Source organism: Lonchura striata, chromosome 34 (assembly GCF_050655825.1).
Source record: "Lonchura striata isolate lonStrDom1 chromosome 34, ASM5065582v1, whole genome shotgun sequence".
Taxonomy (NCBI): domain Eukaryota; kingdom Metazoa; phylum Chordata; class Aves; order Passeriformes; family Estrildidae; genus Lonchura; species Lonchura striata.
The window spans coordinates 4,873,129-4,900,985 of NC_140736.1; the positions used below are offsets into that span (position 1 = coordinate 4,873,129).

At 60.1% G+C, this 27,857-nt stretch overlaps 2 protein-coding genes across 2 annotated transcripts; one reads left to right on the forward strand and one right to left on the reverse strand.

The window, feature by feature from the left end:
* Nucleotides 1-31: 31 nt before the first annotated feature.
* On the forward strand, nt 32-8,332 carry SNRPD2 (small nuclear ribonucleoprotein D2 polypeptide). The gene is made up of 3 exons (XM_085564822.1): nt 32-81; nt 3,315-3,494; nt 5,976-8,332. Coding segments are annotated over exons 1-3 (357 nt in total). The 5' UTR covers nt 32-79; the 3' UTR covers nt 6,151-8,332.
* Nucleotides 8,143-27,690, reverse strand: PPP1R13L (protein phosphatase 1 regulatory subunit 13 like). The gene is given in 15 exon segments (XM_085564733.1): nt 8,143-8,553; nt 9,534-9,733; nt 12,545-12,711; nt 14,540-14,673; nt 15,416-15,553; nt 16,439-16,974; nt 18,546-18,600; nt 19,214-19,738; nt 19,863-19,939; nt 21,477-21,566; nt 22,249-22,482; nt 22,485-22,596; nt 22,701-22,822; nt 24,056-24,119; nt 27,550-27,690. Coding segments are annotated over 14 exon segments (2,484 nt in total). The 5' UTR covers nt 24,111-24,119; nt 27,550-27,690; the 3' UTR covers nt 8,143-8,514.
* Nucleotides 27,691-27,857: the final 167 nt, after the last annotated feature.

Genomic DNA, 27,857 nt, shown 5'->3' on the forward strand with positions numbered 1-27,857 from the left:
GCGCTGCCCCGGAAGTGGCCCCGCCCACGCCGTGCCCCGGAAGTGCAGCGGGAGCGGCGGGAGCGGGAGAGCGGCAGCCATGTGAGAGCGGCGGGGAAAACGGGGCGAAAACCGGGGAAAACGGGCAAAAAACCGGGGAGAACGGGCAAAAAACCGAGGAAAGCGGGCAAAAAACCGGGGAGAACGGGCAAAAAACCGGGGAGAACGGGCAAAAAACCGGCGGAGACCGCGACAGTCCGCGAGCAGCCGCGGGGAAACGGGGCGAGAGGCGGGGCGGGGAGCGGGGGAACGGGGGGACACGGAACGGAACCGGGCCCAAAAACTGTCCCCAAAACTGTCACGTGTGCCCAAAACTGTCCCCAAACCTGTCCCCGTGTCCCCAAACCTGTCCCAGTGTCCCCAAAAGTGTCCCCAAATCTCTCACGTGTCCCCAAACCTGTCCCGAAATCTGTCCCCGTGTCCCCAAAACTGTCCCCAAAACTGTCACGTGTGCCCAAAACTGTCACCAAACCTGTCCCCGTGTCCCCAAACCTGTCCTGTGTCCCCAAAACTGTCCCCAAACCTGTCCCAGTGTCCCCAAAACTGTCCCCAGATCTGTCCCAGTGTCCCCAAAACTGTCCCCAAATCTCTCACGTGTCCCCAAACCTGTCCTGAAATCTGTCCCACTGTCCCCAAACCTGTCCCGTGTCCCCAAAACTGTCCTGTGTCCCCAAACCTGTCCTGAAATCTGTCCCAGTGTCCCCAAAACTGTCCCCAAACCTGTCCTGTGTCCCCAAAACTGTCCCCAGATCTCTCATGTGTCCCCAAACCTGTCCCGAAATCTGTCCCAGTGTCCCCAAAACTGTCCCCAAACCTGTCCCCGTGTCCCCAAACCTGTCCTGTGTCCCCAAAACTGTCCCCAAACCTGTCCCAGTGTCCCCAAAACTGTCCCCAAATCTCTCACGTGTCCCCAAACCTGTCCCTAAACCTGTCCCAGTGTCCCCAAAAGTGTCCCCAGATCCGCCACATGTCCCCAAACCTGTCCCGTTGTCCCCAAACCTGTCCCGTGTCCCCAGATCTGTCCCCATCCCTGTCCCTGTCTGCAGGAGCCAGGTGTCCCCATGATATCCCAATGTCCCCCTGACGTCCCCATGATGTCCCCACGCTGTCTCTGGTGTCCCCACGATGTCCCCACGCTGTCCCCACTGTCCCCCCGCCATCTCAGGAGCTGCTGAACAAGCCCAAGAGTGAGATGAGCCCAGGGAACAATCTCCATGTCCATCCATGTCCCTGTGTTCCTCTGCTCCCCTGATGTCCGTGATGTCCCCATGTTCTCCTGATGTCCCCATGTTCTCCTGATGTCCCCATGTTCTCCTGATGTCCCCACGCTGTCCCTGCTGTCCCCACGATGTCCCCAGGAGCTGCTGAACAAGCCCAAGAGTGAGATGAGCCCAGGGAACAATCTCCATGTCCATCCATGTCCCTGTGTTCCTCTGCTCCCCTGATGACCATGGTGTCCCCATGTTCTCCTGATGTCCCTGCTGTCCCCACGCTGTCCCCACGCTGTCCCCACTGTCCCCACGATGTCCCCACTGTCCCCCCACCGTCCCAGGAGCTGCTGAACAAGCCCAAGAGCAAGATGAGCTCAGGGAACGATCTCCATGGCCCTGTGTCCCTCCATGTCCATCCATGTCCCTGTGTCCGTCCATGTCCCCATGTTCCCCATGTTCTCCTGATGTCCCCATGTTCTCCTGATGTCCCCACGCTGTCCCCACTGTCCCCACGATGTCCCCAGGAGCTGCTGAACAAGCCCAAGAGTGAGATGAGCCCAGGGAACGATCTCCATATCCGTCCATGTCCCTGTGTTCCCCATGTTCTCCTGCTGTCCCCACGCTGTCCCCACTGTCCCCACGCTGTCCCCAGGAGCTGCTGAACAAGCCCAAGAGCGAGATGAGCCCAGGGAATGATCTCCATGGCCCTGTGTCCCTCCATGTCCATCCATGTCCCCGTGTCCCTCTTTTCCCCTGATGTCCATGATGTCCCCACGTTCTCCTGCTGTCCCCATGTTCTCCTGCTGTCCCCACGCTGTCCCCACAATGTCCCCACTGTCCCCACGATGTCCCCAGGAGCTGCTGAACAAGCCCAAGAGCGAGATGAGCTCAGGGAATGATCTCCATGTTCCCGTGTCCCTCCATGTCCATCCATGTCCCCGTGTCCCTCTGCTCCCCTGATGTCCGTGATGTCCCCACATTCTCCTGATGTCCCCATGATGTCCCCAGGAGCTGCTGAACAAGCCCAAGAGCGAGATGAGCCCAGGGAATGATCTCCATGTCCCTGTGTCCCTCTGCTCCCCTGATGTCCATGATGTCCCCATGTTCTCCTGCTGTCCCCATGTTCTCCTGATGTCTCCACGCTGTCCCCACGATGTCCCCACGATGTCCCCACTGTCCCCAGGAGCTGCTGAACAAGCCCAAGAGCGAGATGAGCCCAGGGAACGATCTCCATGTCCCTCCATGTCACTGTGTCCCTCCATGTCCCCATGTTCCCCGTGTTGTCCTGCTGTCCCCATGTTCTTCTGATGTCCCCATGTTCTCCTGATGTTCCCACGCTGTCCCCACGATGTCCCCACTGTCCCCACGCTGTCCCCAGGAGCTGCTGAACAAGCCCAAGAGCGAGATGAGCCCAGGGAACGATCTCCATGTCCCTGTGTCCCTCCATGTCCCCATGTTCCCCATGTTGTCCTGCTGTCCCCACGTTCTCCTGATGTCCCCACGTTCTCCTGATGTCCCCACGTTCTCCTGATGTCCCCAGGAGCCTGCTGAACAAGCCCAAGAGCGAGATGAGCCCAGGGAACGATCTCCATGTCCCTCCATGTCCCTGTGTCCCTCCATGTCCCCATGTTCCCCGTGTTGTCCTGCTGTCCCCATGTTCTCCTGCTGTCCCCATGTTCTCCTGATGTCCCCATGTTCTCCTGATGTCCCCACGATGTCCCCAGGAGCTGCTGAACAAGCCCAAGAGCGAGATGAGCCCAGGGAACGATCTCCATGTTCCCGTGTCCCTCCATGTCCATCCATGTCCCCGTGTCCCTCTGCTCCCCTGATGTCCATGATGTCCCCACGTTCTCCTGATGTCCCCACGTTCTGATGTCCCCACGTTCTCCTGATGTCCCCAGGAGCCTGCTGAACAAGCCCAAGAGCGAGATGAGCCCAGGGAACGATCTCCATGTCCCTGTGTCCCTCCATGTCCCCATGTTCCCCATGTTGTCCTGCTGTCCCCACGTTCTCCTGCTGTCCCCACGTTCTCCTGATGTCCCCACGTTCTCCTGATGTCCCCAGGAGCCTGCTGAACAAGCCCAAGAGCGAGATGACGCCCGAGGAGCTGCAGAAGCGCGAGGAGGAGGAGTTCAACACGGGCCCGCTGTCGGTGCTGACGCAGAGCGTCAAGAACAACACGCAGGTGCTCATCAACTGCCGCAACAACAAGAAGCTGCTGGGCCGCGTCAAGGCCTTCGACAGGTGCGGCTGGCACCCGTGTCCCCAGGGTGTCACCAGGGTCACCAAGGTGTCCCCAAGGTGTCACCATGGTCAGATCAGTGTCCCCATGGGGTCACCGTAGGGTTCCCATGGTGTTCTCTGTGGCCCCATGGTGTCCTCGGGGTCAGATCAGTGTCTCCGTGGTGTCCTCATGGCATCATCCATGTCCCCAGGGTGTCACCAGGGTCAGATCAGTGTCTCCATGGTGTCCTCATGGTGTCCTCCATGTCCCCAGAGTGTCCCCATGGTGTCACCATGGCGTCACCGGGGTCAGATCAGTGTCCCCATGGTGTCCTCATGGTGTCCTCCATGTCCCCAGAGTGTCCCCATGGTGTCACCATGGCGTCACCGGGGTCAGATCAGTGTCCCCATGGTGTCCTCATGGTGTCCTCCATGTCCCCGGGGTGTCCCCAGGGTGTCACCAGGTTCCGATCAGTGTCCCCAAGGTGTCACCATGGTCAGATCAGTGTCCCCGTGGTGTCCTCGGGGTCAGATCAGTGTCACCATGGCGTCACCAGGGTCAGATCAGTGTCCCCAAGGTGTCCTCATGGCCTCCATGTCCCCGGGGTGTCCCCAGGGTGTCACCAGGGTCAGATCAGTGTCCCCGTGGTGTCCTCATGGTGTCCTCCATGTCCCCAGAGTGTCCCCGTGGTGTCACCATGGCATCACCGGGGTCAGATCAGTGTCCCCATGGTGTCCTCGGGGTCAGATCAGTGTCCCCATGGTGTCACCAGGGTCAGATCAGTGTCCCCATGGTGTCCTCAGGGTGTTCTCCATGTCCCCAGGGTGTCCCCAAGGTGTCACCAGGGTCAGATCAGTGTCCCCATGGTGTCACCAGGGTCAGATCAGTGTCCCCATGGTGTCCTCAGTGTCCCCAGGGTGTCACCAGGGTCAGATCAGTGTCCCCATGGTGTCACCAGGGTCAGATCAGTGTCCCCATGGTGTCCTCAGTGTCCCCAGGGTGTCACCAGGGTCAGATCAGTGTCCCCATGGTGTCACCAGGGTCAGATCAGTGTCCCCATGGTGTCCTCAGTGTCCCCAGGGTGTCACCAGGGTCAGATCAGTGTCCCCATGGTGTCACCAGGGTCAGATCAGTGTCCCCATGGTGTCCTCAGTGTCCCCAGGGTGTCACCAGGGTCCCCAGAGTGTCCCCAGGGTGTCCCCAAGGTCACCACGGCGTCCCTGAGGTGTCCCCCCAAAATCCCCGTGTTTTCCCTCAAACTCAACTTCCTGACCCAAAAATCCCTTTTTTTTTCCCCCCCAAAATCTCATTTTTTCCCCAAAATCTCATTTTTCCCCCAAAACCCCATTTCCCCCCCAAAATCCCATTTATCCCCCCAAAATCCTGTTTCTGTCCGCCAAAATCACTTTTTTCCCCCAAACTCCATTTCCTGGCCCCAAAATCCCATTTCCTGGCCCCAAAATCCCATTTTCCCCCTCAAAATCCCATTTTTTCCCCCCAAAACTCTATTTTTCCCCCAAAACCTCATTTTTCCCCAAAAACCTCCTTTTTCCCCCCAAAACCCCATTTTCCCCCAAAAACCCCATTTTTCCCCCCAAAATCCCCATTTTTCCCCCCAAAACCCCATTTTCCCCCAAAACCCCATTTTTTCCCCCCAAAACCCCATTTTTTCCCCCAAAACCCCATTTCCCCCAAAAAAAATTCCATTTTTCCCCCCAAAACCCTATTTTCCCCCCAAAATCCCATTTTTACTCCCAAAATCCCCGTTTTTTCCCCAAAAATCCCATTTTTCCCCCAAAACCCCATTTTCCCCCAAAACCTCATTTTTACCCCAAAACCCCATTTTCCCCAAAACCCTATTTATCTCCCCAAACCCCATTTTTTCCCCAAAAACCCCATTTTTACCCCCAAAATCCCCATTTTTTCCCCCAAAATACCATTTTCCCCCAAAACCCCATTTTTCCCCCCCAAAACCCCATTTTTCCCCCAAAACCCCATTTTCCCCCAAAATCCCCATTTTTTCCCCCAACAAAACCCCATTTTCCCCAAAACCCCATTTTTACCCCCAAAATGCCCATTTTTTCCCCCCCAAAATCCCCATTTTTTTCCCCCAACAAAACCCCATTTTCCCCCAACAAAACCCCATTTTTCCCCCCCAAAACCCCATTTCCCCCCCAAAAAAATTCCATTTTTCCCCCCAAAACCCCATTTTCCCCCCAAAAACCCATTTTTCCCCCAAAACCCCATTTTCCCCCAAAATCCCCATTTTTTCCCCCAACAAAACCCCATTTTCCCCAAAACCCCATTTTTCCCTCAAAATCCCCATTTATTTTTCCCCCAAAATCCTATTTTCCCCAACAAAACCCCATTTTTCCCCCCCAAAATCCCATTTTCCCCCAAAACGCCATTTATCTCCCCAAACCCCATTTTTCTCCCAAAACCCCATTTTTTTCCCCAAAAACCCCATTTTCCCCCCAAAACCCCATTTTTTTTTCCCCCAGGCACTGTAACATGGTGCTGGAGAACGTCAAGGAGATGTGGACGGAGGTGCCCAAGAGCGGCAAGGGCAAGAAGAAGTCCAAGCCGGTCAACAAGGACCGCTACATCTCCAAGATGTTCCTGCGCGGCGACTCCGTCATCGTGGTGCTGCGCAACCCCCTCATCGCCGGGAAGTAGGGGACTCCTGGTGGGAACGTCCTTCTGGAACCTTCCAGATCCTTCTGGAACCTTCCAGATCCTCCTGGAACCTCCCAGAACCATCCCAGATCCTCCTGGAACCTTCTGGAACCATCCCAAATCCTGCAGAACCTTCCGGAACCATCCCAGATCTTCCTGGAGCCTTCTGGAACCTTCCAGATCCTCCAGGAACCTTCCCAGATCCTCCTGGAACCTTCCAAAACCATCCCAGATCCTCCTGGAACCTTCCGGAACCATCCCAGAACCTCCTGGAACCTTCCAGATCCATCCCAGAACCTCCTGGAACCTTCCAGATCCATCCCAGAACCTTCTGGAACTTTCCAGAACCTTCCCAGATCCTCCTGGAACCTTCCAGAACCATCCCAGATCCTCCTGGAACCTTTTGGAACCTTCCAGATCCTCCTGGAACCATCCCAGATCCTCCTGGAACCTTCCAGAACCATCCCAGATCCTCCTGGAACCTTCCAGATCCATCCCAGATCCTCCTGGAACCTTTTGGAACCTTCCAGATCCTCCTGGAACCTTCCAGAACCATCCCAGATCCTCCTGGAACCTTTTGGAACCTTCCAGATCATCCAGGAACCTTCCGGAACCATCCCAGATCCTCCAGGAACCTTCTGGAATCATCACAAATCCTGCAGAACCTTCCAGAACTATCCCAGATCCTCCAGGAACCTTCCAGAACCATCCCAGATCCTCCTGGAACCTTCTGGAACCATCCCAGATCCTCCTGGAACCTTCCGGAACCATCCCAGATCCTCCTGGAACCTTCTGGAACCTTCCAGATCCTCCTGGAACCATCCCAGATCCTCCTGGAACCTTCTGGAACTATCCCAGATACTCCAGGAACCTTCCGGAACCATCCCAGATCCTCCTGGAACCTTCTGGAACCTTCCAGATCCTCCAGGAACCTTCCAGAACCTCCCTGGATCATCGCAAATCCCCCAGGACCCCCCAAAATCCCCTCCTCCCTCCATTCCCAGCAGGAATTTGGGGGGTTTTGGGGGAATTTTGGGATTTTTGAGGAATTTCAGGGTTTTGGAGGATTTTTGGGGGGTTTGGGAGGATTTTGGGGTTTTGGAATTTTTGTGGATTTTGAGGTTTTTGGGGGGTTTGGGGTTTTTAGTGAATTTTGGGGTTTTGGGGGAATTTTGGGGTTTTGGAATTTTTGTGGATTTTGAGGTTTTTGGGGGGTTTTTGGGTTTTTTGTGGATTTTGGGAGGATTTTGGGTTTTTGGGGGTTTTGGAGGATTTGAGGTTTTTGGAATTTTGTGCATTTGGGGGATTTTGGGAGGATTTTGGGGCTTTGGGTTTTTTGAAGGATTTGGGGGTTTCCGGAGGATTTTGGGGTTTGGGATTTTTTGTGGATTTTGGGGTTTTGGAGGATTTTGAGGTTTTGGGGGATTTGGGGTTTTTAGTGAATTTTGGGGTTTTGGGGGAATTTTGGGGTTTTGGAATTTTTGTGGATTTTGAGGTTTCTGGAGGATTTTGGGGTTTTGGGTTTTTTGTGGATTTTGGGAGGATTTTGGGGTTTTGGAATTTTTGTGGATTTTGAGGTTTTTGGGGAGTTTTGGGTTTTTTGTGGATTTTGGGAGGATTTTGGGGTTTTGGGGGTTTTGGAGGATTTGAGGTTTTTGGAGTTTTGTGCTTTTGGGGGATTTTGGGAGGATTTTGGGGCTTTGGCTTTTTTGAAGGATTTGGGGGTTTCCAGAGGATTTTGGGGTTTGGGATTTTTTGTGGATTTTGGGGTTTTGGAGGATTTTGAGGTTTTGGGGGATTTGGGGTTTTTAGTGAATTTTGGGGTTTTGGGGGAATTTTGGGGTTTTGGAATTTTTGTGGATTTTGAGGTTTCTGGAGGATTTGGGGGTTTTGGAATTTTTGTGGATTTTGAGGTTTTTGGGGGGTTTTTGGGTTTTTTGTGGATTTTGGGAGGATTTTGAGGTTTTGGAGGATTTTGAGGTTTTTGGGGGGTTTTTGTGCTTTTGGGGGATTTTGGGAGGATTTTGGCGCTTTGGCTTTTCTGAAGGATTTGGGGGTTTCCGGAGAATTTTGGGGTTTGGGATTTTTTGTGGATTTTGGGAGGATTTGGGGGTTTTTGGAGGATTTTGGGAGGATTTCGGGCTTGTCCCCCCCAATAAATTCTGCTCTGGCACCGCTGCCACCCCCGGTGTCCCCAAATTTGTCACCTCCCCCCCAAAAAAAAAAGACAAAAAACCCCCCGGGAGCATCCAAAGGTTTTTATTCCCAAAAAATTCCCAAAAAAAGGGGCGGGGCCACCGCGGGAGGGGGAGGGGCGGCGAAGGGGGCGTGTCCCGAATTTGGGGAGGGGGCCGGGACCCCCCCTCAGATTTTCTTCCGCTGCGGCCGAACCCTCGGGAAGAGCTGGGGGGGGGAAGGGGAGGTGAGACCCCCGCCCCAAAAAATGAAAATCCCCCAAAAAAATAAAACAAATCCTAAAAAAAGCAAAAACCCAATCCCAAAAAAACCAAATCCCAAAAAAAAAACCCCATGAGACCCCTCCCCAAATGGATTTACCCCTATGGGACCCCTCCCCAAATGCATTTACCCCTATTTACCCCTATGGGACCCCTCCTCAAATGGATTGACCCCCATGGGACCCCTCCCCAAATGCATTTACCCCTATTTATCCCCTATGGGACCCCTCCCCAAATGAATTTACCCCTATGGGACCCCTCCCCAAATGGATTTACCCCTATGGGACCCCTCCCCAAATGGATTTACCCCTATGGGACCCCTCTCCAAATGGATTTACCCCCATGGGACCCCTCCCCAAATCGATTGACCCCCATGGGACCCCTCCCCAAATGGATTTATTCCCATGGGACCCCTCCCCAAATGGATTTACCCCTATGGGACCCCTCCCCAAATGGATTTATTCCCATGGGACCCCTCCCCAAATGGATTTATCCCCTATGGGACCCCTCCCCAAATGGATTGACCCCCATGGGACCCCTCCCCAAATGGATTTACCCCTATGGGACCCCTCCCCAGTGGATTTATCCCTATTTACCCCTATAGGACCCCTCCCCAAATGCATTTACCCCTATTTATCCCCTATGGGACCCCTCCCCAAATGCATTTACCCCCAATGGGACCCCTCCCCAATGGATTTACCCCTATGCGACCCCTCCCCAAATGCATTTACCCCCAATGGGACCCCTCCCCAATGGATTTACCCCTATGTGACCCCTCCCCAAATGGATTTACCCTTATTTACCCCTATGGGACCCCTCCCCAAATGGATTTACCCCTATTTACCCCTATGGGATCCCCCACCAATGCATTTACCCCCCATGGGACCCCTCCCCAAAGCCCCCCGCCCCCTCCGGACCCCCCCTCACCCCGAAGTAGTTGCGGGGGACGTATCCCTCGTGGCCGTAGAGGGACCCCCACCACCAGTCCAGCTCCTCGGGGGGCTGCCGGCGCAGCACGGTCACCGGCTCGCCCTCGCGGAACGAGAGCTCGTCGCCGAACTCGGCGCTGTAATCCCAGAGCGCGTACACCACGCCGCTGTTCAGCACGCCCATGCCCTGCTCCACCTCTGCGGGACACCCCGAAATTCGGATTGGCACCCCGAAACTGCCCCGAGACCCCCAAACTCACCTGGTACCCAAGAACATCAACAGACCTCAAATATCCCCAAAATATTCCCACCCGACACCACGCCGCTGTTCAGCACGCCCATGTCCTGTTCCACCTCTGCGGGACACCCCCAAATCCGGATTGGCACCCCCAAATCCGGATTGGCACCCCCAAATCCGGATTGGCACCCCGAAACTGCCCCGAGACCCCCAAACTCACCTGGTACCAGTGCATTGACAGAAATCCCAAAATATCCCCAAATATTCCCACCCGACACCACGCCGCTGTTCAGCACGCCCATGCCCTGCTCCACCTCTGCGGGACACCCCAAAATCCGGATTGGCACCCCGAAACTGCCCCGAGACCCCCAAACTCACCTGGTACCAGCGCATTGGACAGAAATCCCAAAATATCCCCAAATATCCCAAAATATCCCCAACTATCCCCAAATCCCCGCTGTTCAGCACGCCCATGCCCTGCTCCACCTCTGCGGGACACCCCCAAATCCGGATTGGCACCCCGAAACTGCCCCGAGACCCCCAAACTCACCTGGTACCAGTGCATTGGACAGAAATCCCAAAATATCCCCAAATATCCCCAAATCCCCGCTGTTCAGCACGCCCTTGTCCTGTTCCACCTCTGCGGGACACCCCCAAATCCGGATTGGCACCCCAAAATCCGGATTGGCACCCCAAAATCCAGATTGGCACCCCAAAATCCGGATTGGCACCCCGAAACTACCCCGAGACCCCCCAAAGCACCCTGGTACCCAAAAACATCAACAGACCTCAAATATCCCCAAATATTCCCACCCGACACCACGCTGCTGTTCAGCACGCCCATGCCCTGCTCCACCTCTGCGGGACACCCCAAAATTTGGATTGGCACCCCAAAATCCGGATTGGCACCCCGAGATCCGGATTGGCACCCCCAAACTGCCCCAAGACCCCCAAACTGGCCAGGTATCACCATATTGACAAAAATCCCCAAATATCCCAAAATGTCCCCAAATATCCCCAAATCCCCGCTGTTCAGCACGCCCATGCCCTGCTCCACCTCTGCGGGACACCCCAAAATTCGGATTGGCACCCCAAAATCCGGATAGGCACCCCAAAATCCGGATTGGCACCCCGAAACTGCCCCGAGACCCCCAAACTCACCTGGTACCAGCGCATTGGACAGAAATCCCAAAATATCCCCAAGACTCCACATTCCCAGTTCCCTCCCAGTCCATCCCAGTTCCCTCCCAGTCCCTCCCAGTGCTCCCAGTCCCTCCCAGTCCCTCCCAGTGCTCCCAGTTCACACCAGTGAGGCAGCTGGAGCAGTCGGCGTAGCCCTCACGGTATGGGTCACATCATAAACCCTCAGTACCCCATCCCAGTATCCCCAGTACCCCATCCCAGTGCTCCCAGTATCCCATCCCAGTCCCTCCCAGTCCCTCCCAGTCCCTCCCAGTGCTCCCAGTTCACACCAGTGAGGCAGCTGGAGCAGTCAGGGGTCACTAAAACCCCCCAGTATCCTCAGTATCCCATCCCAGTGCTCCCAGTATCCCATCCCAGTCCCTCCCAGTCCCTCCCAGTCCCTCCCAGTGCTCCCAGTTCGCACCAGTGAGGCAGCTGGAGCAGTCAGGGTTCACTAAAACCCCCCAGTATCCCCAGTATCCCATCCCAGTATCCCCAGTATCCCATCCCAGTGCTCCCAGTATCCCATCCCAGTCCCTCCCAGTCCCTCCCAGTCCCTCCCAGTGCTCCCAGTTCACACCAGTGAGGCAGCTGGAGCAGTCAGGGGTCACTAAAACCCCCCAGTATCCCCAGTATCCCATCCCAGTATCCCCGGTATCCCCAAAACCCCACATCGCCCATCCCTCCCAGTGCTCCCAGTCCCTCCCAGTCCCTCCCAGTGCTCCCAGTCCCTCCCAGTCCCTCCCAGTGCTCCCAGTTTGCACCAGTGAGGTAGCTGGAGCAGTCGGCGTAGCCCTCACAGTACGGGTCACATCATAAACCCCCAGTACCCCATCCCAGTATCCCCAGTATCCCATCCCAGTACCCCCAGTATCCCATCCCAGTGCTCCCAGTATCCCATCCCAGTGCTCCCAGTATCCCATCCCAGTGCTCCCAGTTCACACCAGTGAGGCAGCTGGAGCAGTCAGGGGTCACTAAAACCCCCCAGTATCCCCAGTATCCATCCCAGTATCCCCAGTATCCCATCCCTGTATCCCCGGTATCCCCAAAACCCCACATCGCCCATCCCTCCCAGTGCTCCCAGTCCCTCCCAGTCCTTCCCAGTGCTCCCAGTTCACACCAGTGAGGCAGCTGGAGCAGTCAGGGGTCACTAAAACCCCCCAGTATCCCCAGTATCCCATCCCAGTATCCCCAGTATCCCATCCCAGTGCTCCCAGTATCCCATCCCAGTCCCTCCCAGTCCCTCCCAGTCCCTCCCAGTTCACACCAGTGAGGTAGCTGGAGCAGTCGGCATAGCCCTCGCGGTACGGGTCACACCATAAAGCCCCAGTATCCCATCCCAGTATCCCCAGTATCCCATCCCAGTGCTCCCAGTATCCCATCCCAGTCCCTCCCAGTCCCTCCCAGTGCTCCCAGTTCAGACCAGTGAGGCAGCTGGAGCAGTCGGCGTAGCCCTCGCGGTACAGGTCACACCATAAACCCCCAGTACCCCATCCCAGTATCCCCAGTACCCCATCCCAGTGCTCCCAGTATCCCATCCCAGTCCCTCCCAGTCCCTCCCAGTCCCTCCCAGTGCTCCCAGTTCGCACCAGTGAGGTAGCTGGAGCAGTCGGCGTAGCCCTCGCGGTACGGGTCGCATTTCTCCACCGCCAGGCTGCCGTCGCTGGCCGTGGTGGCGAAGACGGCGGCGCCGTGGCGCACCAGGGCCACGCAGATCCCGGTGTCGTTGCACGAGGCCGCGCAGTGCAGAGGGGTCCTGCCGCGGCCGGGACCCCCCAGAGTCAAGGGTCGCACCCCAAAAGTTGAGGGATCACCCTCAAAGTTTGGGGGACCAGCCCTCCACCCCAAAAATTGGTTTGTTGGTGGGGTAGGGAGGGGTTTGATTGCAGCGGGTTTGGGGGAAATGGAGGGTTTGGGGAGTTTTGGGGTCACTGAGGGTTTGGGGGACATTGGGAGGGTTTTGGGGTCACCGAGGGTTTGGGGGATTTTTGGGGTCACTGAGGGTTTGGGGGCATTTGGGAAGTTTTGGGGTCATTGAGGGTTTGGGGTTTTTTGGGGTCACTGAGGGTTTGGGGGACATCGGGGGGGTTTTGGGGTCACCGAGGGTTTGGGGGATTTTTGGGGTCACTGAGGGTTTGGGGTTTTTTGGGGTCACTGAGGGTTTGGGGGGAGTTGGGGGGATTTGGGGTCATTGAGGGTTTGGGGTTTTTTGGGGTCTCTGAGGGTTTGGGGGACATTGAGGGGGTTTTGGGGTTACTGAGGGTTTTGGGGGCGTTTGGGGGGTTTGGGGGTCACTGAGGGTTTTGGGGGCGTTTGGGGGGTTTGGGGGTCACTGAGGGTTTTGGGGGCGTTTGGGGGGTTTGGGGGTCACTGAGGGTTTTGGGGGCGTTTGGGGGGTTTTGGGGTCACTGAGGGTTTGGGGGCGTTTTGGGGGGTTTGGGGGCGTTTGGGGCGGTTTTGGGGTCACTGAGGGTTTGGGGTTTATCGCGGTCACAGGTTTTGGGGAACATCAGGAGGGTTTTGGGGTCACCGAGGGTTTGGGGGAGTTGGGGGCTGTTATTCGAGACCCCAATCAACTGGGGAATGTTGGGGTCCCCTTGTCCTCCATCCCTGTCCCCTGGCCCTGTCCCATGTCCCCCACTGTCCCCCCATGTCCCCGTGTCCCCATTGTCCCCCCGTGTCCCCCCATGTCCCCATGTCCCCCTGTGTCCCCCCATGTCCCCACTGTCCCCCCATGTCCCCATGTCCCCATTGTCCCCGTGTCCCCCCGTGTCCCCGTGTCCCTGTGGTGTTGCACCAGCCGTGAATGTTGGGGTCCCATCCCCCCATGTCCCCCTATGTCCCCAATGTCCCCAATGTCCCCATTGTCCCCAATGTCCCCAATGTCCCCAATGTCCCCCCGTGTCCCCATTGTCCCCATGTCCCCATTGTCCCCATTGTCCCCCCATGTCCCCGTGTCCCCCTATGTCCCCATGTCCCCAATGTCCCCATGTCCCCATTGTCCCCCCATGTCCCCCAATGTCCCCCAATGTCCCCATGTCCCCATTGTCCCCAATGTCCCCCAATGTCCCCCAATGTCCCCAATGTCCCCCAATGTCCCCATTGTCTCCATGTCCCCCCGTGTCCCCGTGTCCCCCCATGGTGTCTCACCAGCCGTGGCTGTCAGGGTCCCATCCACCATGTCCCCCCATATCCCCCCCATGTCCCCGTGTCCCCCCCATGTCCCCATGTCCCCAATGTCCCCATTGTCCCCCCGTGTCCCCCAATGTCCCCATTGTCCCCATTGTCCCCAATGTCCCCATTGTCCTCAATGTCCCCCAATGTCCCCATTGTCCCCATGTCCCCATTGTCCCCCCGTGTCCCCCCATGTCCCCATTGTCCCCCCGTATCCCCCCCATGTCCCCATTGTCACCTGTGTCCCCCCGGTGTCTCACCAGCCGTGGCTGTCAGGGTCCCATCCACCATGTCCCCCCATATCCCCCCCATGTCCCCGTGTCCCCCCATGTCCCCATTGTCCCCATTGTCCCCATTGTCACCCGTGTCCCCATGTCCCCATTGTCACCCGTGTCCCCCGTGGGTCTCACCAGCCGTGGCTGTCGGGCGAGTTGACGTTGGCGCCGCTGGCGATCAGGAACTCCACCACGGCGTAGTTGGCGCCGCAGATGGCGTTGTGCAGCGCCGTGATGCCCTCGTCGTTGGGCTGGCTCGGGTCGTTCAGCTGGGGACAGCGGCCTGTCCCCTCACTGCCACCCGGGACACACCCGGGACAGCCCCGGGACACACCCGGGGAAACGCCGGGACACACCCGGAACAGCCCCGGGACAGCCCCGGGACAGCCCCGATGTCCCCGCTGTCATCCAGCCCTGCTGTCCCACACCGCTGTCCCCTCACTGCCACCCGGGACAGCCCCGGGACAACCCCGGGACAAACCCAGGACAGCCCTGGGACATCCCCGGGACAGCCCCGATGTCCCCGCTGTCATCCAGCCCTGCTGTCCCACACCTCTGTCCCCTCACTGCCACCCGGGATAACCCCGGGACAAACCCGGGACATCCCCGATGTCCCTGCTGTCACCCAGCCCTGCTGTCCCACACCTCTGTCCCCAACCCCTTGTCCTCACTGTCCCAAATCACCAGTCCCCCTGTCCCTACTTGTCCTCAACCCCCTGTCCCCGTTGTCCCCGGTGTCCCCGGTGTCCCCGGTGTCACCTCCGCCACCGCCTGCTGCACCACATCCCGTTCCCACTGACCCCTCCCCAGTGTCCCCGTTGTCCCCGGTGTCCCCGGTGTCACCTCCGCCACCGCCTGCTGCACCACGTCCCGTTCCCACTGACCCCTCCCCAGTGTCCCCGTTGTCCCCGGTGTCCCCGGTGTCCCCGGTGTCACCTCCGCCACCGCCTGCTGCACCACATCCCGTTCCCACTGACCCCTCCCCGTTGTCCCCGGTGTCCCCGGTGTCACCTCCGCCACCGCCTGCTGCACCACGTCCAGCTCTCCGGTCAGGGCGGCGTCCAGCAGCAGCACCAGCGGGTTCAGCCGCACCCGCGCCCCGGGGCGGCGCCGCGGCGAGGAGGGGTCGCGCAGGGCCGAGCGCAGCTCCTGCGGCACCGGGAGGGCTCAGGGGACACGGGGACATCGCCCCGGGACAGCCCCGGGCATTGGGGACATCCCCGGGCATTGGGGACATTGCCCCGGGATATCCCCGGGTATTGGGGACATCGCTCCGGGACAGCCCCGGGCATTGGGGACAGCCCCGGGCATTGGGGACATCGCCGGGTATTGGAGACATCGCCCCGGGACACCACCCCGGATATTGGGGACATCCCCGGACACCACCCCGGGCATTGGGGACATCGCCCCAGGACAGCCCCAGGCATTGGGGATATCCCCGGGCATTGGGGACATCGCCCCAGGACAGCCCCGGGCATTGGGGACATCCCCGGGTATTGGGGACATTGCCCCGGGACAGCCCCGGGCATTGGGGACATCGCCCCGGGACAGCCCCGGACACTGGGGACATCCCCGGGTATTGGGGACATTGCCCCGGGACAGCCCCGGGCATTGGGGACATCGCCCCGGGACAGCCCCGGACACTGGGGACATCCCCGGGTATTGGGGACATTGCCCCGGGACAGCCCCGGGCATTGGGGACATCGCCCCGGGACAGCCCCGGCCACCACCCCGGACATTGGGGACATCCCCGGGTATTGGGGACATCGCCCCGGGACATCCCCGGCCACCACCCCGGGCATTGGGGACATCCCCGGACAGGGACACCGTGTGACACTGGGGGGGTGACAATGACACCTCGGGGGTCTCCGAGGGACAGGGACACCGTGTGACACTGTGGGGGTGACAATGACACCTCGGGGGTCTCCGAGGGACACTGGGCGAGGGTCTCCAAGGGACAAGCCGGGGGGGTCCCAAAGCGACAACGCCACCCTGTCTGTCTGTCCCCGTCTGTCCCCGTCTGTCCCCACTCACCGGCACCTGCGCCGCCCCTCCGGGCGCTGCCACCGCCGGTGCCACCGGCGGCGAACTCTCCCCCGGCGGCGGCGGCGGCGGAGGAGGAGGAGGAGGAGGAGGAGGAGGAGGAGGAGGAGGAGGAGGAGGAGGAGGCGACAAGGGCAGCGCCCCCTCCGCGCCGCCGTCGCCCGGCGCGGCCGCGGCACCGGGCCGGTGCAGCAGGCGCGGGATCAGCTGCCGGTAGTGGCGGGTGCGCGCCGGGGCGGCGGCGGGCCCGGGGCTCTGCTCCATGGAGCCCCGGCGCTTCAGCGGCCGCGGCATCTCCGCCAGCACCCGGGCCACCTCCTGGAACTCGGGAACCCGCCGGGCCTCGGGCGGCAGCAGCGGCTGCAGCCGCGTGGGGCTCAGCGGCCGAGCCGGGGGTCCCTCCGGGGGTCCCTCCGGGGGTCCCTCCCGGGGGGATTCCGGGGGTCCCTCCGGCTCCGAGCAGCGCAGGAGCCGCTCCAGCTCCGCCTCGGCCTCCGGAGGGTCGGGGGGCGCGGGGCGGGTGGGAGCTGGGGAGGGGGAAATGGGGAGTGAGGGGGGAGACCCCCGGAATTGGGGAGGGGGAAATGGGGGAGAGCCCGGAATTGGGGAGGGGGAAATGGGGGAGAGCCCGGAATTGGGGAGGGGGAAATGGGGGAGAGCCCGGAATTGGGGAGGGGAAATGGGGGAGAGCCCGGAATTGGGGAGGGGGAAATGGGGGAGAGCCCGGAATTGGGGAGGGGGAAATGGGGGAGAGCCCGGAATTGGGGAGGGGAGTGAGGGGGGACCCCGGAATTGGGGAGGGGGAAATGGGGGAGTGAGGGGGGAGAGCCCCGGAATTGGGGAGGGGGGAATGGGGGAGAGCCCGGAATTGGGGAGGGGGAAATGGGGGAGAGCCCGGAATTGGGGAGGGGGAATGGGGGAGAGCCCGGAATTGGGGAGGGGGAAATGGGGGAGAGCCCGGAATTGGGGAGGGGGAAATGGGGGAGAGCCCGGAATTGGGGAGGCGGGAATGGGGGAGAGCCCGGAATTGGGGAGGGGAGTGAGGGGGGACCCCGGAATTGGGGAGGGGGGAATGGGGGAGAGCCCGGAATTGGGGAGGGGGAAATGGGGGAGAGCCCGGAATTGGGGAGGGGGGAATGGGGGAGAGCCCGGAATTGGGGAGGGGGGAAATGGGGGAGAGCCCAGAATTGGGGAGGGGGAAATGGGGGAGAGCCCGGAATTGGGGAGGGGGAAATGGGGGAGAGCCCAGAATTGGGGAGGGGGAAATGGGGGAGAGCCCGGAATTGGGGAGGGGGGAATGGGGGAGAGCCCGGAATTGGGGAGGGGAGTGAGGGGGGACCCCGGAATTGGGGAGGGGGGAATGGGGGAGTGAAGGGGGAGACCCCGGAATTGGGGAGGGGGGAATGGGGAATGAGGGGGGGAGACCCCCGGAATTGGGGAGGGGGAAATGGGGGGGACCCCGGAATTGGGGAGGGGGGAAATGGGGGAGAGCCTGGAATTGGAGAGGGGGGAATGGGGGAGTGAGGGGGGAGAGCCCCGGAATTGGGGAGGGGGGAATGGGGGAGAGCCCGGAATTGGGGAGGGGGGAATGGGGAATGAGGGGGGGAGACCCCGGAATTGGGGAGGGGGGAATGGGGGAGAGCCCCGGAATTGGGGAGGGGGAAATGGGGGAGAGCCCGGAATTGGGGAGGGGGGAATGGGGAATGAGGGGGGGAGACCCCGGAATTGGGGAGGGGGAAATGGGGGAGAGCCCGGAATTGGGGAGGGGGGAAATGGGGGAGAGCCCGGAATTGGGGAGGGGGGAAATGGGGAATGAGGGGGGGAGACCCCGGAATTGGGGAGGGGGAAATGGGGGAGAGCCCGGAATTGGGGAGGGGAGTGAGGGGGGGAGTGAGGGAGGGACCCCTCCCCAATAACCCATTTTAATCCCCTCTCCAAACCCCCCCAAACCCCCCAAAATCCCCTTTCCACCCCCCAAAAATCCCCTTTCTGCCCCCCAAAAATCCCCTTTCCACCCCCCAAACCCCCTTTTTACCCCCCAAAATCCCCTTTCCACCCCCCAAAAATCCCCTTTCCACCCCCCAAACCCCCTTTTTACCCCCCAAAAATCCCCTTTCCACCCCGAAATCCCCTTTCCACCCCCCAAAAATCCCCTTTCCACCCCCAAACCTCCTTTTTACGCCCCCAAATCCCCTTTCCACCCCCCAAATCCCCTTTCCACCCCCCCAAAAAATCCCCTTTCTGCCCCCCGAACCCCCTTTCCCACCCCCGAACCCCCCAAAATCCTCTTTCCACCCCCCCAAATCCCCTTTCCACCCCCCAAACCCCCCAAAAATCCCCTTTCCACCCCCCAAAAATCCCATTTCCACCCCCCAAACCCCCTTTCCCACCCCCGAACCCCCCAAAATCCTCTTTCCTCCCCCCAAATCCCCTTTCCACCCCCCAAAAATCCCATTTCCACCCCCCAAAAATCCCCTTTTTACCCCCCCAAACCCCCCCAAAATCCCATTTCCACCCCCCAAACCCCCTTTCCACCCCCCAAACCCCCCAAAAATCCCCTTTCCACCCCCCAAAAATCCCATTTCCACCCCCCCAAATCCCCTTTCCACCCCCCAAACCCCCCAAAAATCCCCTTTCCACCCCCCAAACCCCCCAAAAATCCCATTTCCACCCCCCAAACCCCCTTTCCACCCCCCAAACCCCCCAAAAATCCCATTTCCAGCCCCCAAACCCCCTTTCCACCCCCCAAACCCCCCAAAAATCCCCTTTCCACCTCCCAAAAATCCCATTTCCACCCCCCCAAATCCCCTTTCCACCCCCCAAACCCCCCAAAAATCCCCTTTCCACCTCCCAAAAATCCCATTTCCACCCCCCCAAACCCCCTTTCCACCCCCCAAACCCCCTTTCCACCCCCCCCAAACCCCTCTCACCTTCCCCCCCCGGCATCGCGGGCAGGGCTGGGGTCAACCCCAGCATTTTTTGGGGTACCCCCCGCGCCCCCCCGAGCAGGCTGAGCCCCCGGGCCCCCCCGCCCTGCTCCCAAAACGCGTTCTGCAGCCGGAAGATCATGGACAGGGGCAGGGGCTTGTGGCGGGGGGGTCTCCCGGCCACCGGCGGCGGCGGCACCGGGATCCGGGACACCGGCTGCTGGCCCGGTTGCCAGCCCCGGGGCAACGTCCTGGCGGCGGGGGGGCCGCGGAAAAGCGGCGCCCCCCCGTCCTGCCGCCGCTCCGGGGGGCACAGTTTGTAATTCCGGGGTAACGTGGAGCTGTGAGCCCCGAAAACGCCGTCCTGGCGCGGGGCAGAAAGGGTTAAATCTTAATTTTTTTGGAATTTTTTTTTTTAATTGGAGGACTGGGGGGTGTTTTAAAGTTTGGAGCTCCCGTCGCCCACCCCCAAAAATTTTGGGGCTCACCTTGCCCGGGCTGGCCCCGTCCAGGCTGGATTCTCTCCACAGCCCCAGGGAGGGGCGGGGTTGTGGGTCGGGGGTCCCTGGGGTGGGGGGGACACGGTGGTTATTTATTTGGGAGGGGGGGTGGTTGCACCCCAAAAATATGGGGGGGTTTGGGAATTACCCCCCTGGAGTTTTGGAGTCCCTCCCGAAAAGGTTGGAACCCCTAAAAAGCCTCAGAGCCCCTCCAAAAAAATGCACTTTGCAAGATAAACCTGCCAAAAAACCCCCGGACCCCCCCAAAAAAAAAGTCTCCAGAACACCCCTAAAAAGCCCCCAGATCACCCCAAAAAAGCCCCCGGACCCCCCAAAAAAAAGCCTCAAGAACACCCCTAAAAAGCCTCCAGACCCCCCAAAAAAGCCCCCAGATCACCCCAAAAAAAGCCTCCAGAACACCCCAAAAAAGCCCCCAGACCCCCCCCAAAAAAAGCCCCCAGACCCCCCCAAAAAAGCCCCCAGATCACCCCAAAAAAAGCCTCCAGAACACCCCAAAAAAGCCCCCAGACCCCCCCCAAAAAAAGCCCCCAGACCCCCCCAAAAAAAGCCCCCAGACCACCCCAAAAAAGCCCCCAGACCCCCCCAAAAAAGCCCCCAAACACCCCAAAAAAAAGCCTCCAGAACACCCCTAAAAAGCCTCCAGACCCCCCCAAAAAAAGCCCCCAGACCACCCCAAAAAAAGCCCCCAGATCACCCCAAAAAAACCCCCCGGACCCCCCAAAAAAAAAGCCACCAGACCACCCCAAAAAAGCCTCCAGAACACCACTAAAAAGCCTCCAGACCACCCCAAAAAAGCCCCCGGACCCCCCAAAAAAAAGCCTCCAGACCACCCCTAAAAAGCCTCCAGATCACCCCAAAAAAAGCCCCTGGAGCCCCCAAAAAAGCCCCCAGATCCCCCCCAAAAAAGCCCCCAGACACCCCCAAAAAAGCCCCCAGACACCCCCAAAAAAGCCCCCAGACCCCCCCAAAAAAGCCCCCAGACCCCCCCCAAAAAAGCCTCCAGACCACCCCAAAAAAGCCTCCAGACCACCCCAAAAAAGCCCCCAAACACCCCAAAAAAAGCCCCCAAACCCCCAAAAAAGCCCCTCCAAACCCCCATAAACCCCATCAAGTGCCACCCCCCGGTGTCACCCAGTGTCACCCGGTGTCCCCCGGTGTCCCCCGGTGTCCCCCGGTGTCACCCGGTGTCCCCTGATGTCCCCTGACACCCCCCAGACCCCCAAGACCCCCCCCAAATCCCCTTCCACACCCGACACCCCCCAAAAAAGCCCCAAACCCCCCAAAAAGCCCCTCCAAACCCCCATAAACCCCATCAAGTGCCACCCCCCGGTGTCACCCAGTGTCACCCGGTGTCCCCCCGGTGTCCCCTGATGTCCCCTGACCCCCCCCGACCCCCAAGACCCCCCCCAAATCCCCTTCCACACCTGACCCCCCCCAAAAAAGCCCCAAACCCCCCAAAAAGCCCCTCCAAACCCCCATAAACCCCATCAAGTGCCACCCCCCGGTGTCCCCCGGTGTCACCCTGGTGTCCCCCCGGTGTCCCCAGCCCCCCAGCCCCCCAGCCCCCCAGCCCCCCCTCACTCTCGTAGCCCCCCGGTTTTTTCTCGTAGGCCACGTCCAGGTCGGACTCGTTCCAACTTTTCTGCGGCCGCCGTTTGAGGCCGAGGTCATCTGGGGACACCAGGGGGACATGGGGACATAGGACAGGGTTGGGGACATGGGGACAGGGTTGGGGACACGGGACAGGGTTGGGGACATCACGGGGACAGGGTTGGGGACATGGGACAGGGTTGGGGACATGGGACAGGGTTGGGGACACGGGGACAGGGTTGGGGACACGGGGACAGGGTTGGGGACACAGGACAGGGTTGGGGACACCATGGGGACAGGGTTGGGGACACAGGACAGGGTTGGGGACACAGGACAGGGTTGGGGACACCATGGGGACAGGGTTGGGGACATGGGGACAGGGTTGGGGACACCACGGGGACAGGGTCCCAAATCCCCCCCAAATCCCCCTCAAATCCCCCCAAATCCCCCTGAAATCCCCCCAAATCCCCCCCAAATCCCCCCAAATCCCCCCAAATCCCCCCAAATCCCCCTCAAATCCCCCCAAATCTTCCTCAAATCCCCCCCAATTCCCCCCAAATCCCTCCCAAATCCCCCTGAAATCCCCCCAAATCCCCCTGATGTCCCCCCAAATCCCCCCCAAATCCCCCCGTGTCCCCCCAAATCCCCCCGTGTCCCCCCAATCCCCCTCAAATCCCCCCCAAATCCCCCTCAAATCCCCCCAATCCCCCCAAATCCCCCCAATTCCCCCTCAAAGCCCCCCAAATCCCCCCAAATCCCTTACCCTGCGCCCGGAATGTTCCGGGGGGCCCGCTCAGGGACGGGTAGAGTGCCTGCACCTCGTACGGGGGGGGGGCCGGGGGTCTCTCGGCCCCGAACGCCCCCCCGGGGGACCCCCCGAGCCCCCCCAGCAGCTCCAGGGGCCGCAGGGGCCGTGGGGAGGGGGCTCTGCCGCCCCCCGCCCCCCCGGGCACCGCCAGCACCTTGGGCCGCGGGGAAGGGGCGCGCTCCTCCCCCCCAAAAAATGGGGCGGGGGTCTCCCCAAAGGCTCGCCGAGCCCCCCCCCCAAATCCAGACCGTCCCCGAGGAGGCTCCGGCGGCCCGAGCGGCTCCGGCCGGGGCTGCTCTGCTCCTGGCCACGAAGGGGTTAAAAGGGTTGGGGGGGTTTGGAATGAATGGGGGGACAGGGGGACGCCCCCTCCCCAAAATCCCCCCCCCAAAATCCCCGGGGCTCACCCTGGGCGGGGGTCCGGGCCCGTCGGTCCAGAGGGACTCGAGCTGCCGGGAGAGCTCGTCCACCTTGGCCACGGCCGAGTCCAGCTCCACCTGCTTCAGGTCCATGTGCTGCATGGCCAGCGCTGCTTTGGGGCAGAAAAAGGGATTTTGGGGTCAGAAAAAGGGATTTTGGGTCATGGATTTGGGGTTAGGATCAAGGGTTTGGGGTCAGGGTAAAGGGTTTTGGGTCATGGATTTGGGGTCAGGTTCAAGCAGTCCAGCTCCACCTGCTTCAGGTCCATGTGCTGCATGGCCAGCGCTGCTTTGGGGCAGAAAAAGGGATTTTGGGGTCAGAAAAAGGGATTTTGGGGTCAGAAAAAGGGATTTGGGGTCAGAAAAAGGGATTTTGGGTCATGGATTTGGGGTCATGGATTTGGGGTCATGGATTTGGGGTCATGGATTTGGGGTCAGGATCAAGGATTTGGGGTCAGGATCAAGGATTTGGGGTCAGGGTAAAGGGTTTGGCCACGGCTGAGTCCAGCTCCACCTGCTTCAGGTCCATGTGCTGCATGGCCAGCGCTGCTTCGGGGCAGAAAAAGGGATTTTGGGGTCAGAAAAAGGGATTTTGGGGTCAGAAAAAGGGATTTTGGGTCATGGATTTGGGGTCAGGATCAAGGATTTGGGGTCATGGATTTGGGGTCAGGGTAAAGGGTTTGGGGTCATGGATTTGGGGTCAGGATCAAGGGTTTGGGGTCAGGGTAAAGGGTTTGGCCACGGCCGAGTCCAGCTCCACCTGCTTCAGGTCCATGTGCTGCATGGCCAGCGCTGCTTTGGGGCAGAAAAAGGGATTTTGGGGTCAGAAAAAGGGATTTTGGGGTCAGAAAAAGGGATTTGGGGGTCAGAAAAAGGGATTTTGGGTCATGGATTTGGGGCACCCCAGGATTTTGGGGTGCCCGGATTTTGGGGTGAAAATCCGCTGGATTTTGGGGACCCCAAGATTTTGGGGTGCCCGGATTTTGGGGTGGGGGTCCCCCAGATTTGGGGTGCCCCAGATTTAGGGTCCCCCAGATTTTGGGGTGCCCGGATTTTGGGGTACCCGGATTTTGGGGTGGGGGTGCCCCAGGATTTTGGGGTGCCCGGATTTTGGGGTGGGGGTCCCCCAGATTTGGGGTCCCCCAGATTTAGGGTCCCCCAGATTTTGGGGTGCCCGGATTTTGGGGTCCCCCAGATTTGTGGTCCCGCAGATTTTGGGGTGCCCGGATTTTGGGGTGGAGGTCCCCCAGATTTGGGGTCCCCAAGATTTTGGGGTGCCCGGATTTTGGGGTGGGGGTGCCCCAGGATTTTGGGGTCCCCCAGATTTTGGGGTGCCCGCTCACACTGGAAGGTGAGGTCCAGCAGGTCCTGGGCGCTGCGCAGCCGCTCGCTCGCCATCGGCGCCGCCTGCGGGGAAATTTGGGGTGAATTTGGGGCTTTTTGGGGCTCCGGGGACACGGGGGACACTTGGGGGTGGGGCCCGATGGGGTTTAGGGGGTTTTGGGGAGGATTTTAGCACTTTTGGGGTGATTTCAGCAATTTTTGGGGTGATTTTAGCACTTTTGGGGTGATTTTAGCGGGTTTTTTGGGGTGATTTTGGCACTTTTGGGGTGATTTTAGCACTTTTAACATTGATTTTAGCATTTTTTTTTGGGCGATTTTAGCACATTTTGGGGGAATTTTCGGACTTTTTTGGGGATTTTAGCACTTCCAAGGGATTTAAGTGTTTTTGGGGGGTCATTTTAGCACGGGGTGAACTCAGAATTTTTTGGGTTGATTTTAGCAATTTTTGGGGTGTTTTTAGCAATTTTTGAAGGCGTTTAGGATGGGGGATGGGGGGTCCCGGGTTTTTGGGGACCCCTTGAGGAATTTTGGGGACCTCCGGGGAATTTTGGGTGGGGAATTTTGGGGACCCCCCAGGAATTTTGGGGACCCCTTGGGGAATTTTGGGTGGGGAATTTTGGGGCCCCCCCCAGGAATTTTGGGGACCCCTTGGGGAATTTTGGGTGGGGAATTTTGGGGGCCCCCCCAGGAATTTTGGGGACAACCCTGGGAATTTTGGGTGGGGAATTTTGGGGGCCCCCCCAGGAATTTTGGGGACAACCCTGGGAATTTTGGGTGGGGAATTTTGGGGGCCCCCCCAGGAATTTTGGGGACCCCCCGGGGAATTTTGGGGACCCCTTGAGGAATTTTGGGGACCCCCCTGGGAATTTTGGGTGGGGAATTTTGGGGCCCCCTCGGGAATTTTGGGGACCCCCCGGGGAATTTTGGGTGGGGAATTTTGGGGCCCCCTTGAGGAATTTTGGGGACCCCTTGGGGAATTTTAGGTGGGGAATTCTGGGGACCCCCCCAGGAATTTTGGGGACCCCTTGGGGAATTTTGGGTGGGGAATTTTGGGGCCCCCCCCAGGAATTTTGGGGACCCCTTGGGGAATTTTGGGTGGGGAATTTTGGGGGCCCCCCCAGGAATTTTGGGGACAACCCTGGGAATTTTGGGTGGGGAATTTTGGGGGCCCCCCCAGGAATTTTGGGGACAACCCTGGGAATTTTGGGTGGGGAATTTTGGGGGCCCCCCCAGGAATTTTGGGGACCCCCCGGGGAATTTTGGGGACCCCTTGAGGAATTTTGGGGACCCCCCTGGGAATTTTGGGTGGGGAATTTTGGGGCCCCCTCGGGAATTTTGGGGACCCCCCGGGGAATTTTGGGTGGGGAATTTTGGGGCCCCCTTGAGGAATTTTGGGGACCCCTTGGGGAATTTTAGGTGGGGAATTCTGGGGACCCCCCCAGGAATTTTGGGGACCCCCCCGGGGAATTTTGGGTGGGGAATTTTGGGGCCCCCCCCAGGAATTTTGGGGACCCCCCGGGGAATTTTGGGTGGGGAATTTTGGGGACCCCCCAGGAATTTTGGGGACCCCTTGGGGAATTTTGGGTGGGGAATTTTGGGGACCCCTTGAGGAATTTTGGGGACCCCCCGGGGAATTTTGGGTGGGGAATTTTGGGGACCCCTTGAGGAATTTTGGGGACCCCTTGGGGAATTTTGGGTGGGGAATTTTGGGGCCCCCCCCAGGAATTTTGGGGACCCCTTGAGGAATTTTGGGGACCCCCCCGGGGAATTTTGGGTGGGGAATTTTGGGGACCCCCCCCGGGAATTTTGGGGACCCCTTGGGGAATTTTGGGTGGGGAATTTTGGGGACCCCTTGAGGAATTTTGGGGACCCCCCCGGGGAATTTTGGGTGGGGAATTTTGGGGACCCCCCCAGGAATTTTGGGGACCCCCCGGGGAATTTTGGGTGGGGAATTTTGGGGACCACCCCAGGACTTTTGGGGACCCCCCGGGGAATTTTGGGGACCCCCCGGGGAATTTTGGGTGGGGAATTTTGGGGACCCCCCGAGGAATTTTGGGTGGGGAATTTTGGGGACCCCCCGGGGAATTTTGGGTGGGGAATTTTGGGGACCCCTTGGGGAATTTTGGGTGGGGAATTTTGGGGACCCCCCCCCCAGGAATTTTGGGGACCCCTTGGGGAATTTTGGGTGGGGAATTTTGGGGACCCCTTGAGGAATTTTGGGGACCCCCCGGGGAATTTTGGGTGGGGAATTTTGGGGACCACCCCAGGACTTTTGGGGACCCCCCGGGGAATTTTGGGGACCCCTTGGGGAATTTTGGGTGGGGAATTTTGGGGACCCCCCCCGGGAATTTTGGGGACCCCTTGGGGAATTTTGGGTGGGGAATTTTGGGGACCCCTTGAGGAATTTTGGGGACCCCCCCGGGGAATTTTGGGTGGGGAATTTTGGGGACCCCTTGAGGAATTTTGGGGACCCCCCGGCCGCGGGCCCTGGGAACGCCGCGGGCGGGGCGCGCCGGGACCCGCCGGGCCGGCGGCACAAACATTAATTAGCGCTAATTAACCCCGCGGGGGGGGGCGGCCACGCCCACCCCGGGGCGGGGCCCTGCGTGGGGGGGGCCCCCCAAAAAAGGGGGGGGGCGGGACCCCCGAATTTCGGGGATTTTGGGGGTTTTTTTGGGATTATTTTGGATTTTTTTGGGTTTTTTTGGAATTTTGGGATTTTTTGGGGGGGAACGAGCGGCGATTTTTGGGGGGAGGGGGAATTTGGGGGGTCCGAGGGTCGGATTTGGGGGGCCGGGGGGGGTTTGAGGGACTGGGGGGTGTCACCCCCACCCAGGACCCCCAAAATCCCACCCGGGGGTCCCGCCTGGGTGCTGGGGGCGGGGCCTGGGGGTCCCGGTTGGTACCGGGGGTCCCGGGTGGGTCCCGGGGGGTCCCGGTGGGTTTTGGGGGGTCCCGGTTGGTCCCGGGGGGTCCCAAGGGGGGTCCCAGTGGGTGTTGAGGGGTCCCGGGGGGGTCCCGGTTGGTACCGGGGGGGGTCTCGGGGGTCCCGGTTGGTACCGGATGGGTCCCGGTGGGTTTTGGGGGGTCCCGGTGGGTGTTGAGGGGTCCCGGGGCTACCGGAGGGATCCCAGGGGGGTTCCGGGGTGGTCCTGGTTGGTACCGGGGGGTCCCGGTGGGTGTTGAGGGGTCCCGGGGGGAGTCCCGGGGGGGGTCCCGGGGCTACCGGAGGAATTCCAGTGGGTGTTGAGGGGTCCCGGTTTGTATCGGGGGGGTCCCGGTTGCTATCGGAGGGGTCCCGGTGGGTGTTGAGCGGTCCCGGTTGGTACCGGGGGGGTCCCGGGGGCGTCCCGGTTGGTACCGGGGTGTCCCGGTTGCTACCGGGGGGGTCCCGGGGGGGGTTCCGGTGGGTGTTGAGCGGTCCCGGGGGGTATCTGGGTGGTCCCGGTGGTTTTTGGGGGTCCCGGTTGGTACCGGGGGTCCCGGGGGGTACCTGGGTGGTCCCGGTGGATGCGGGCGGGTGTTGTGAAGATCCCGGTAGGGTCCCGGCGTGTGTCGGTAGCTACCGGAGGAGTCCCGGTGAGCACCTGGGAGGTACCGGAGGGTCCCGGTGAGTACCGGAGAGTCCCGCTGAGGACCGGAGGGTCCCGGTGGGTACAGGAGGAATCCCGGTGAGTACCTGGGAGGTACCGGAGGGTCCCGGTGAGTCCCGGAGGGTCCCGGTGAGTACCGGAGGGTCCCGGTGGGTACAGGAGGAATCCCGGTGAGTACCTGGGAGGTACCGGAGGGTCCCGGTGAGTA

Excerpts from the sequence above, each read along its gene's own strand:
- SNRPD2 (XM_085564822.1), top strand. Across the intron at positions 3,495-5,975 it reads CGCGTCAAGGCCTTCGACAG|GCACTGTAACATGGTGCTGG; the intron begins GTGCGGCTGGCA and ends TTTTTCCCCCAG.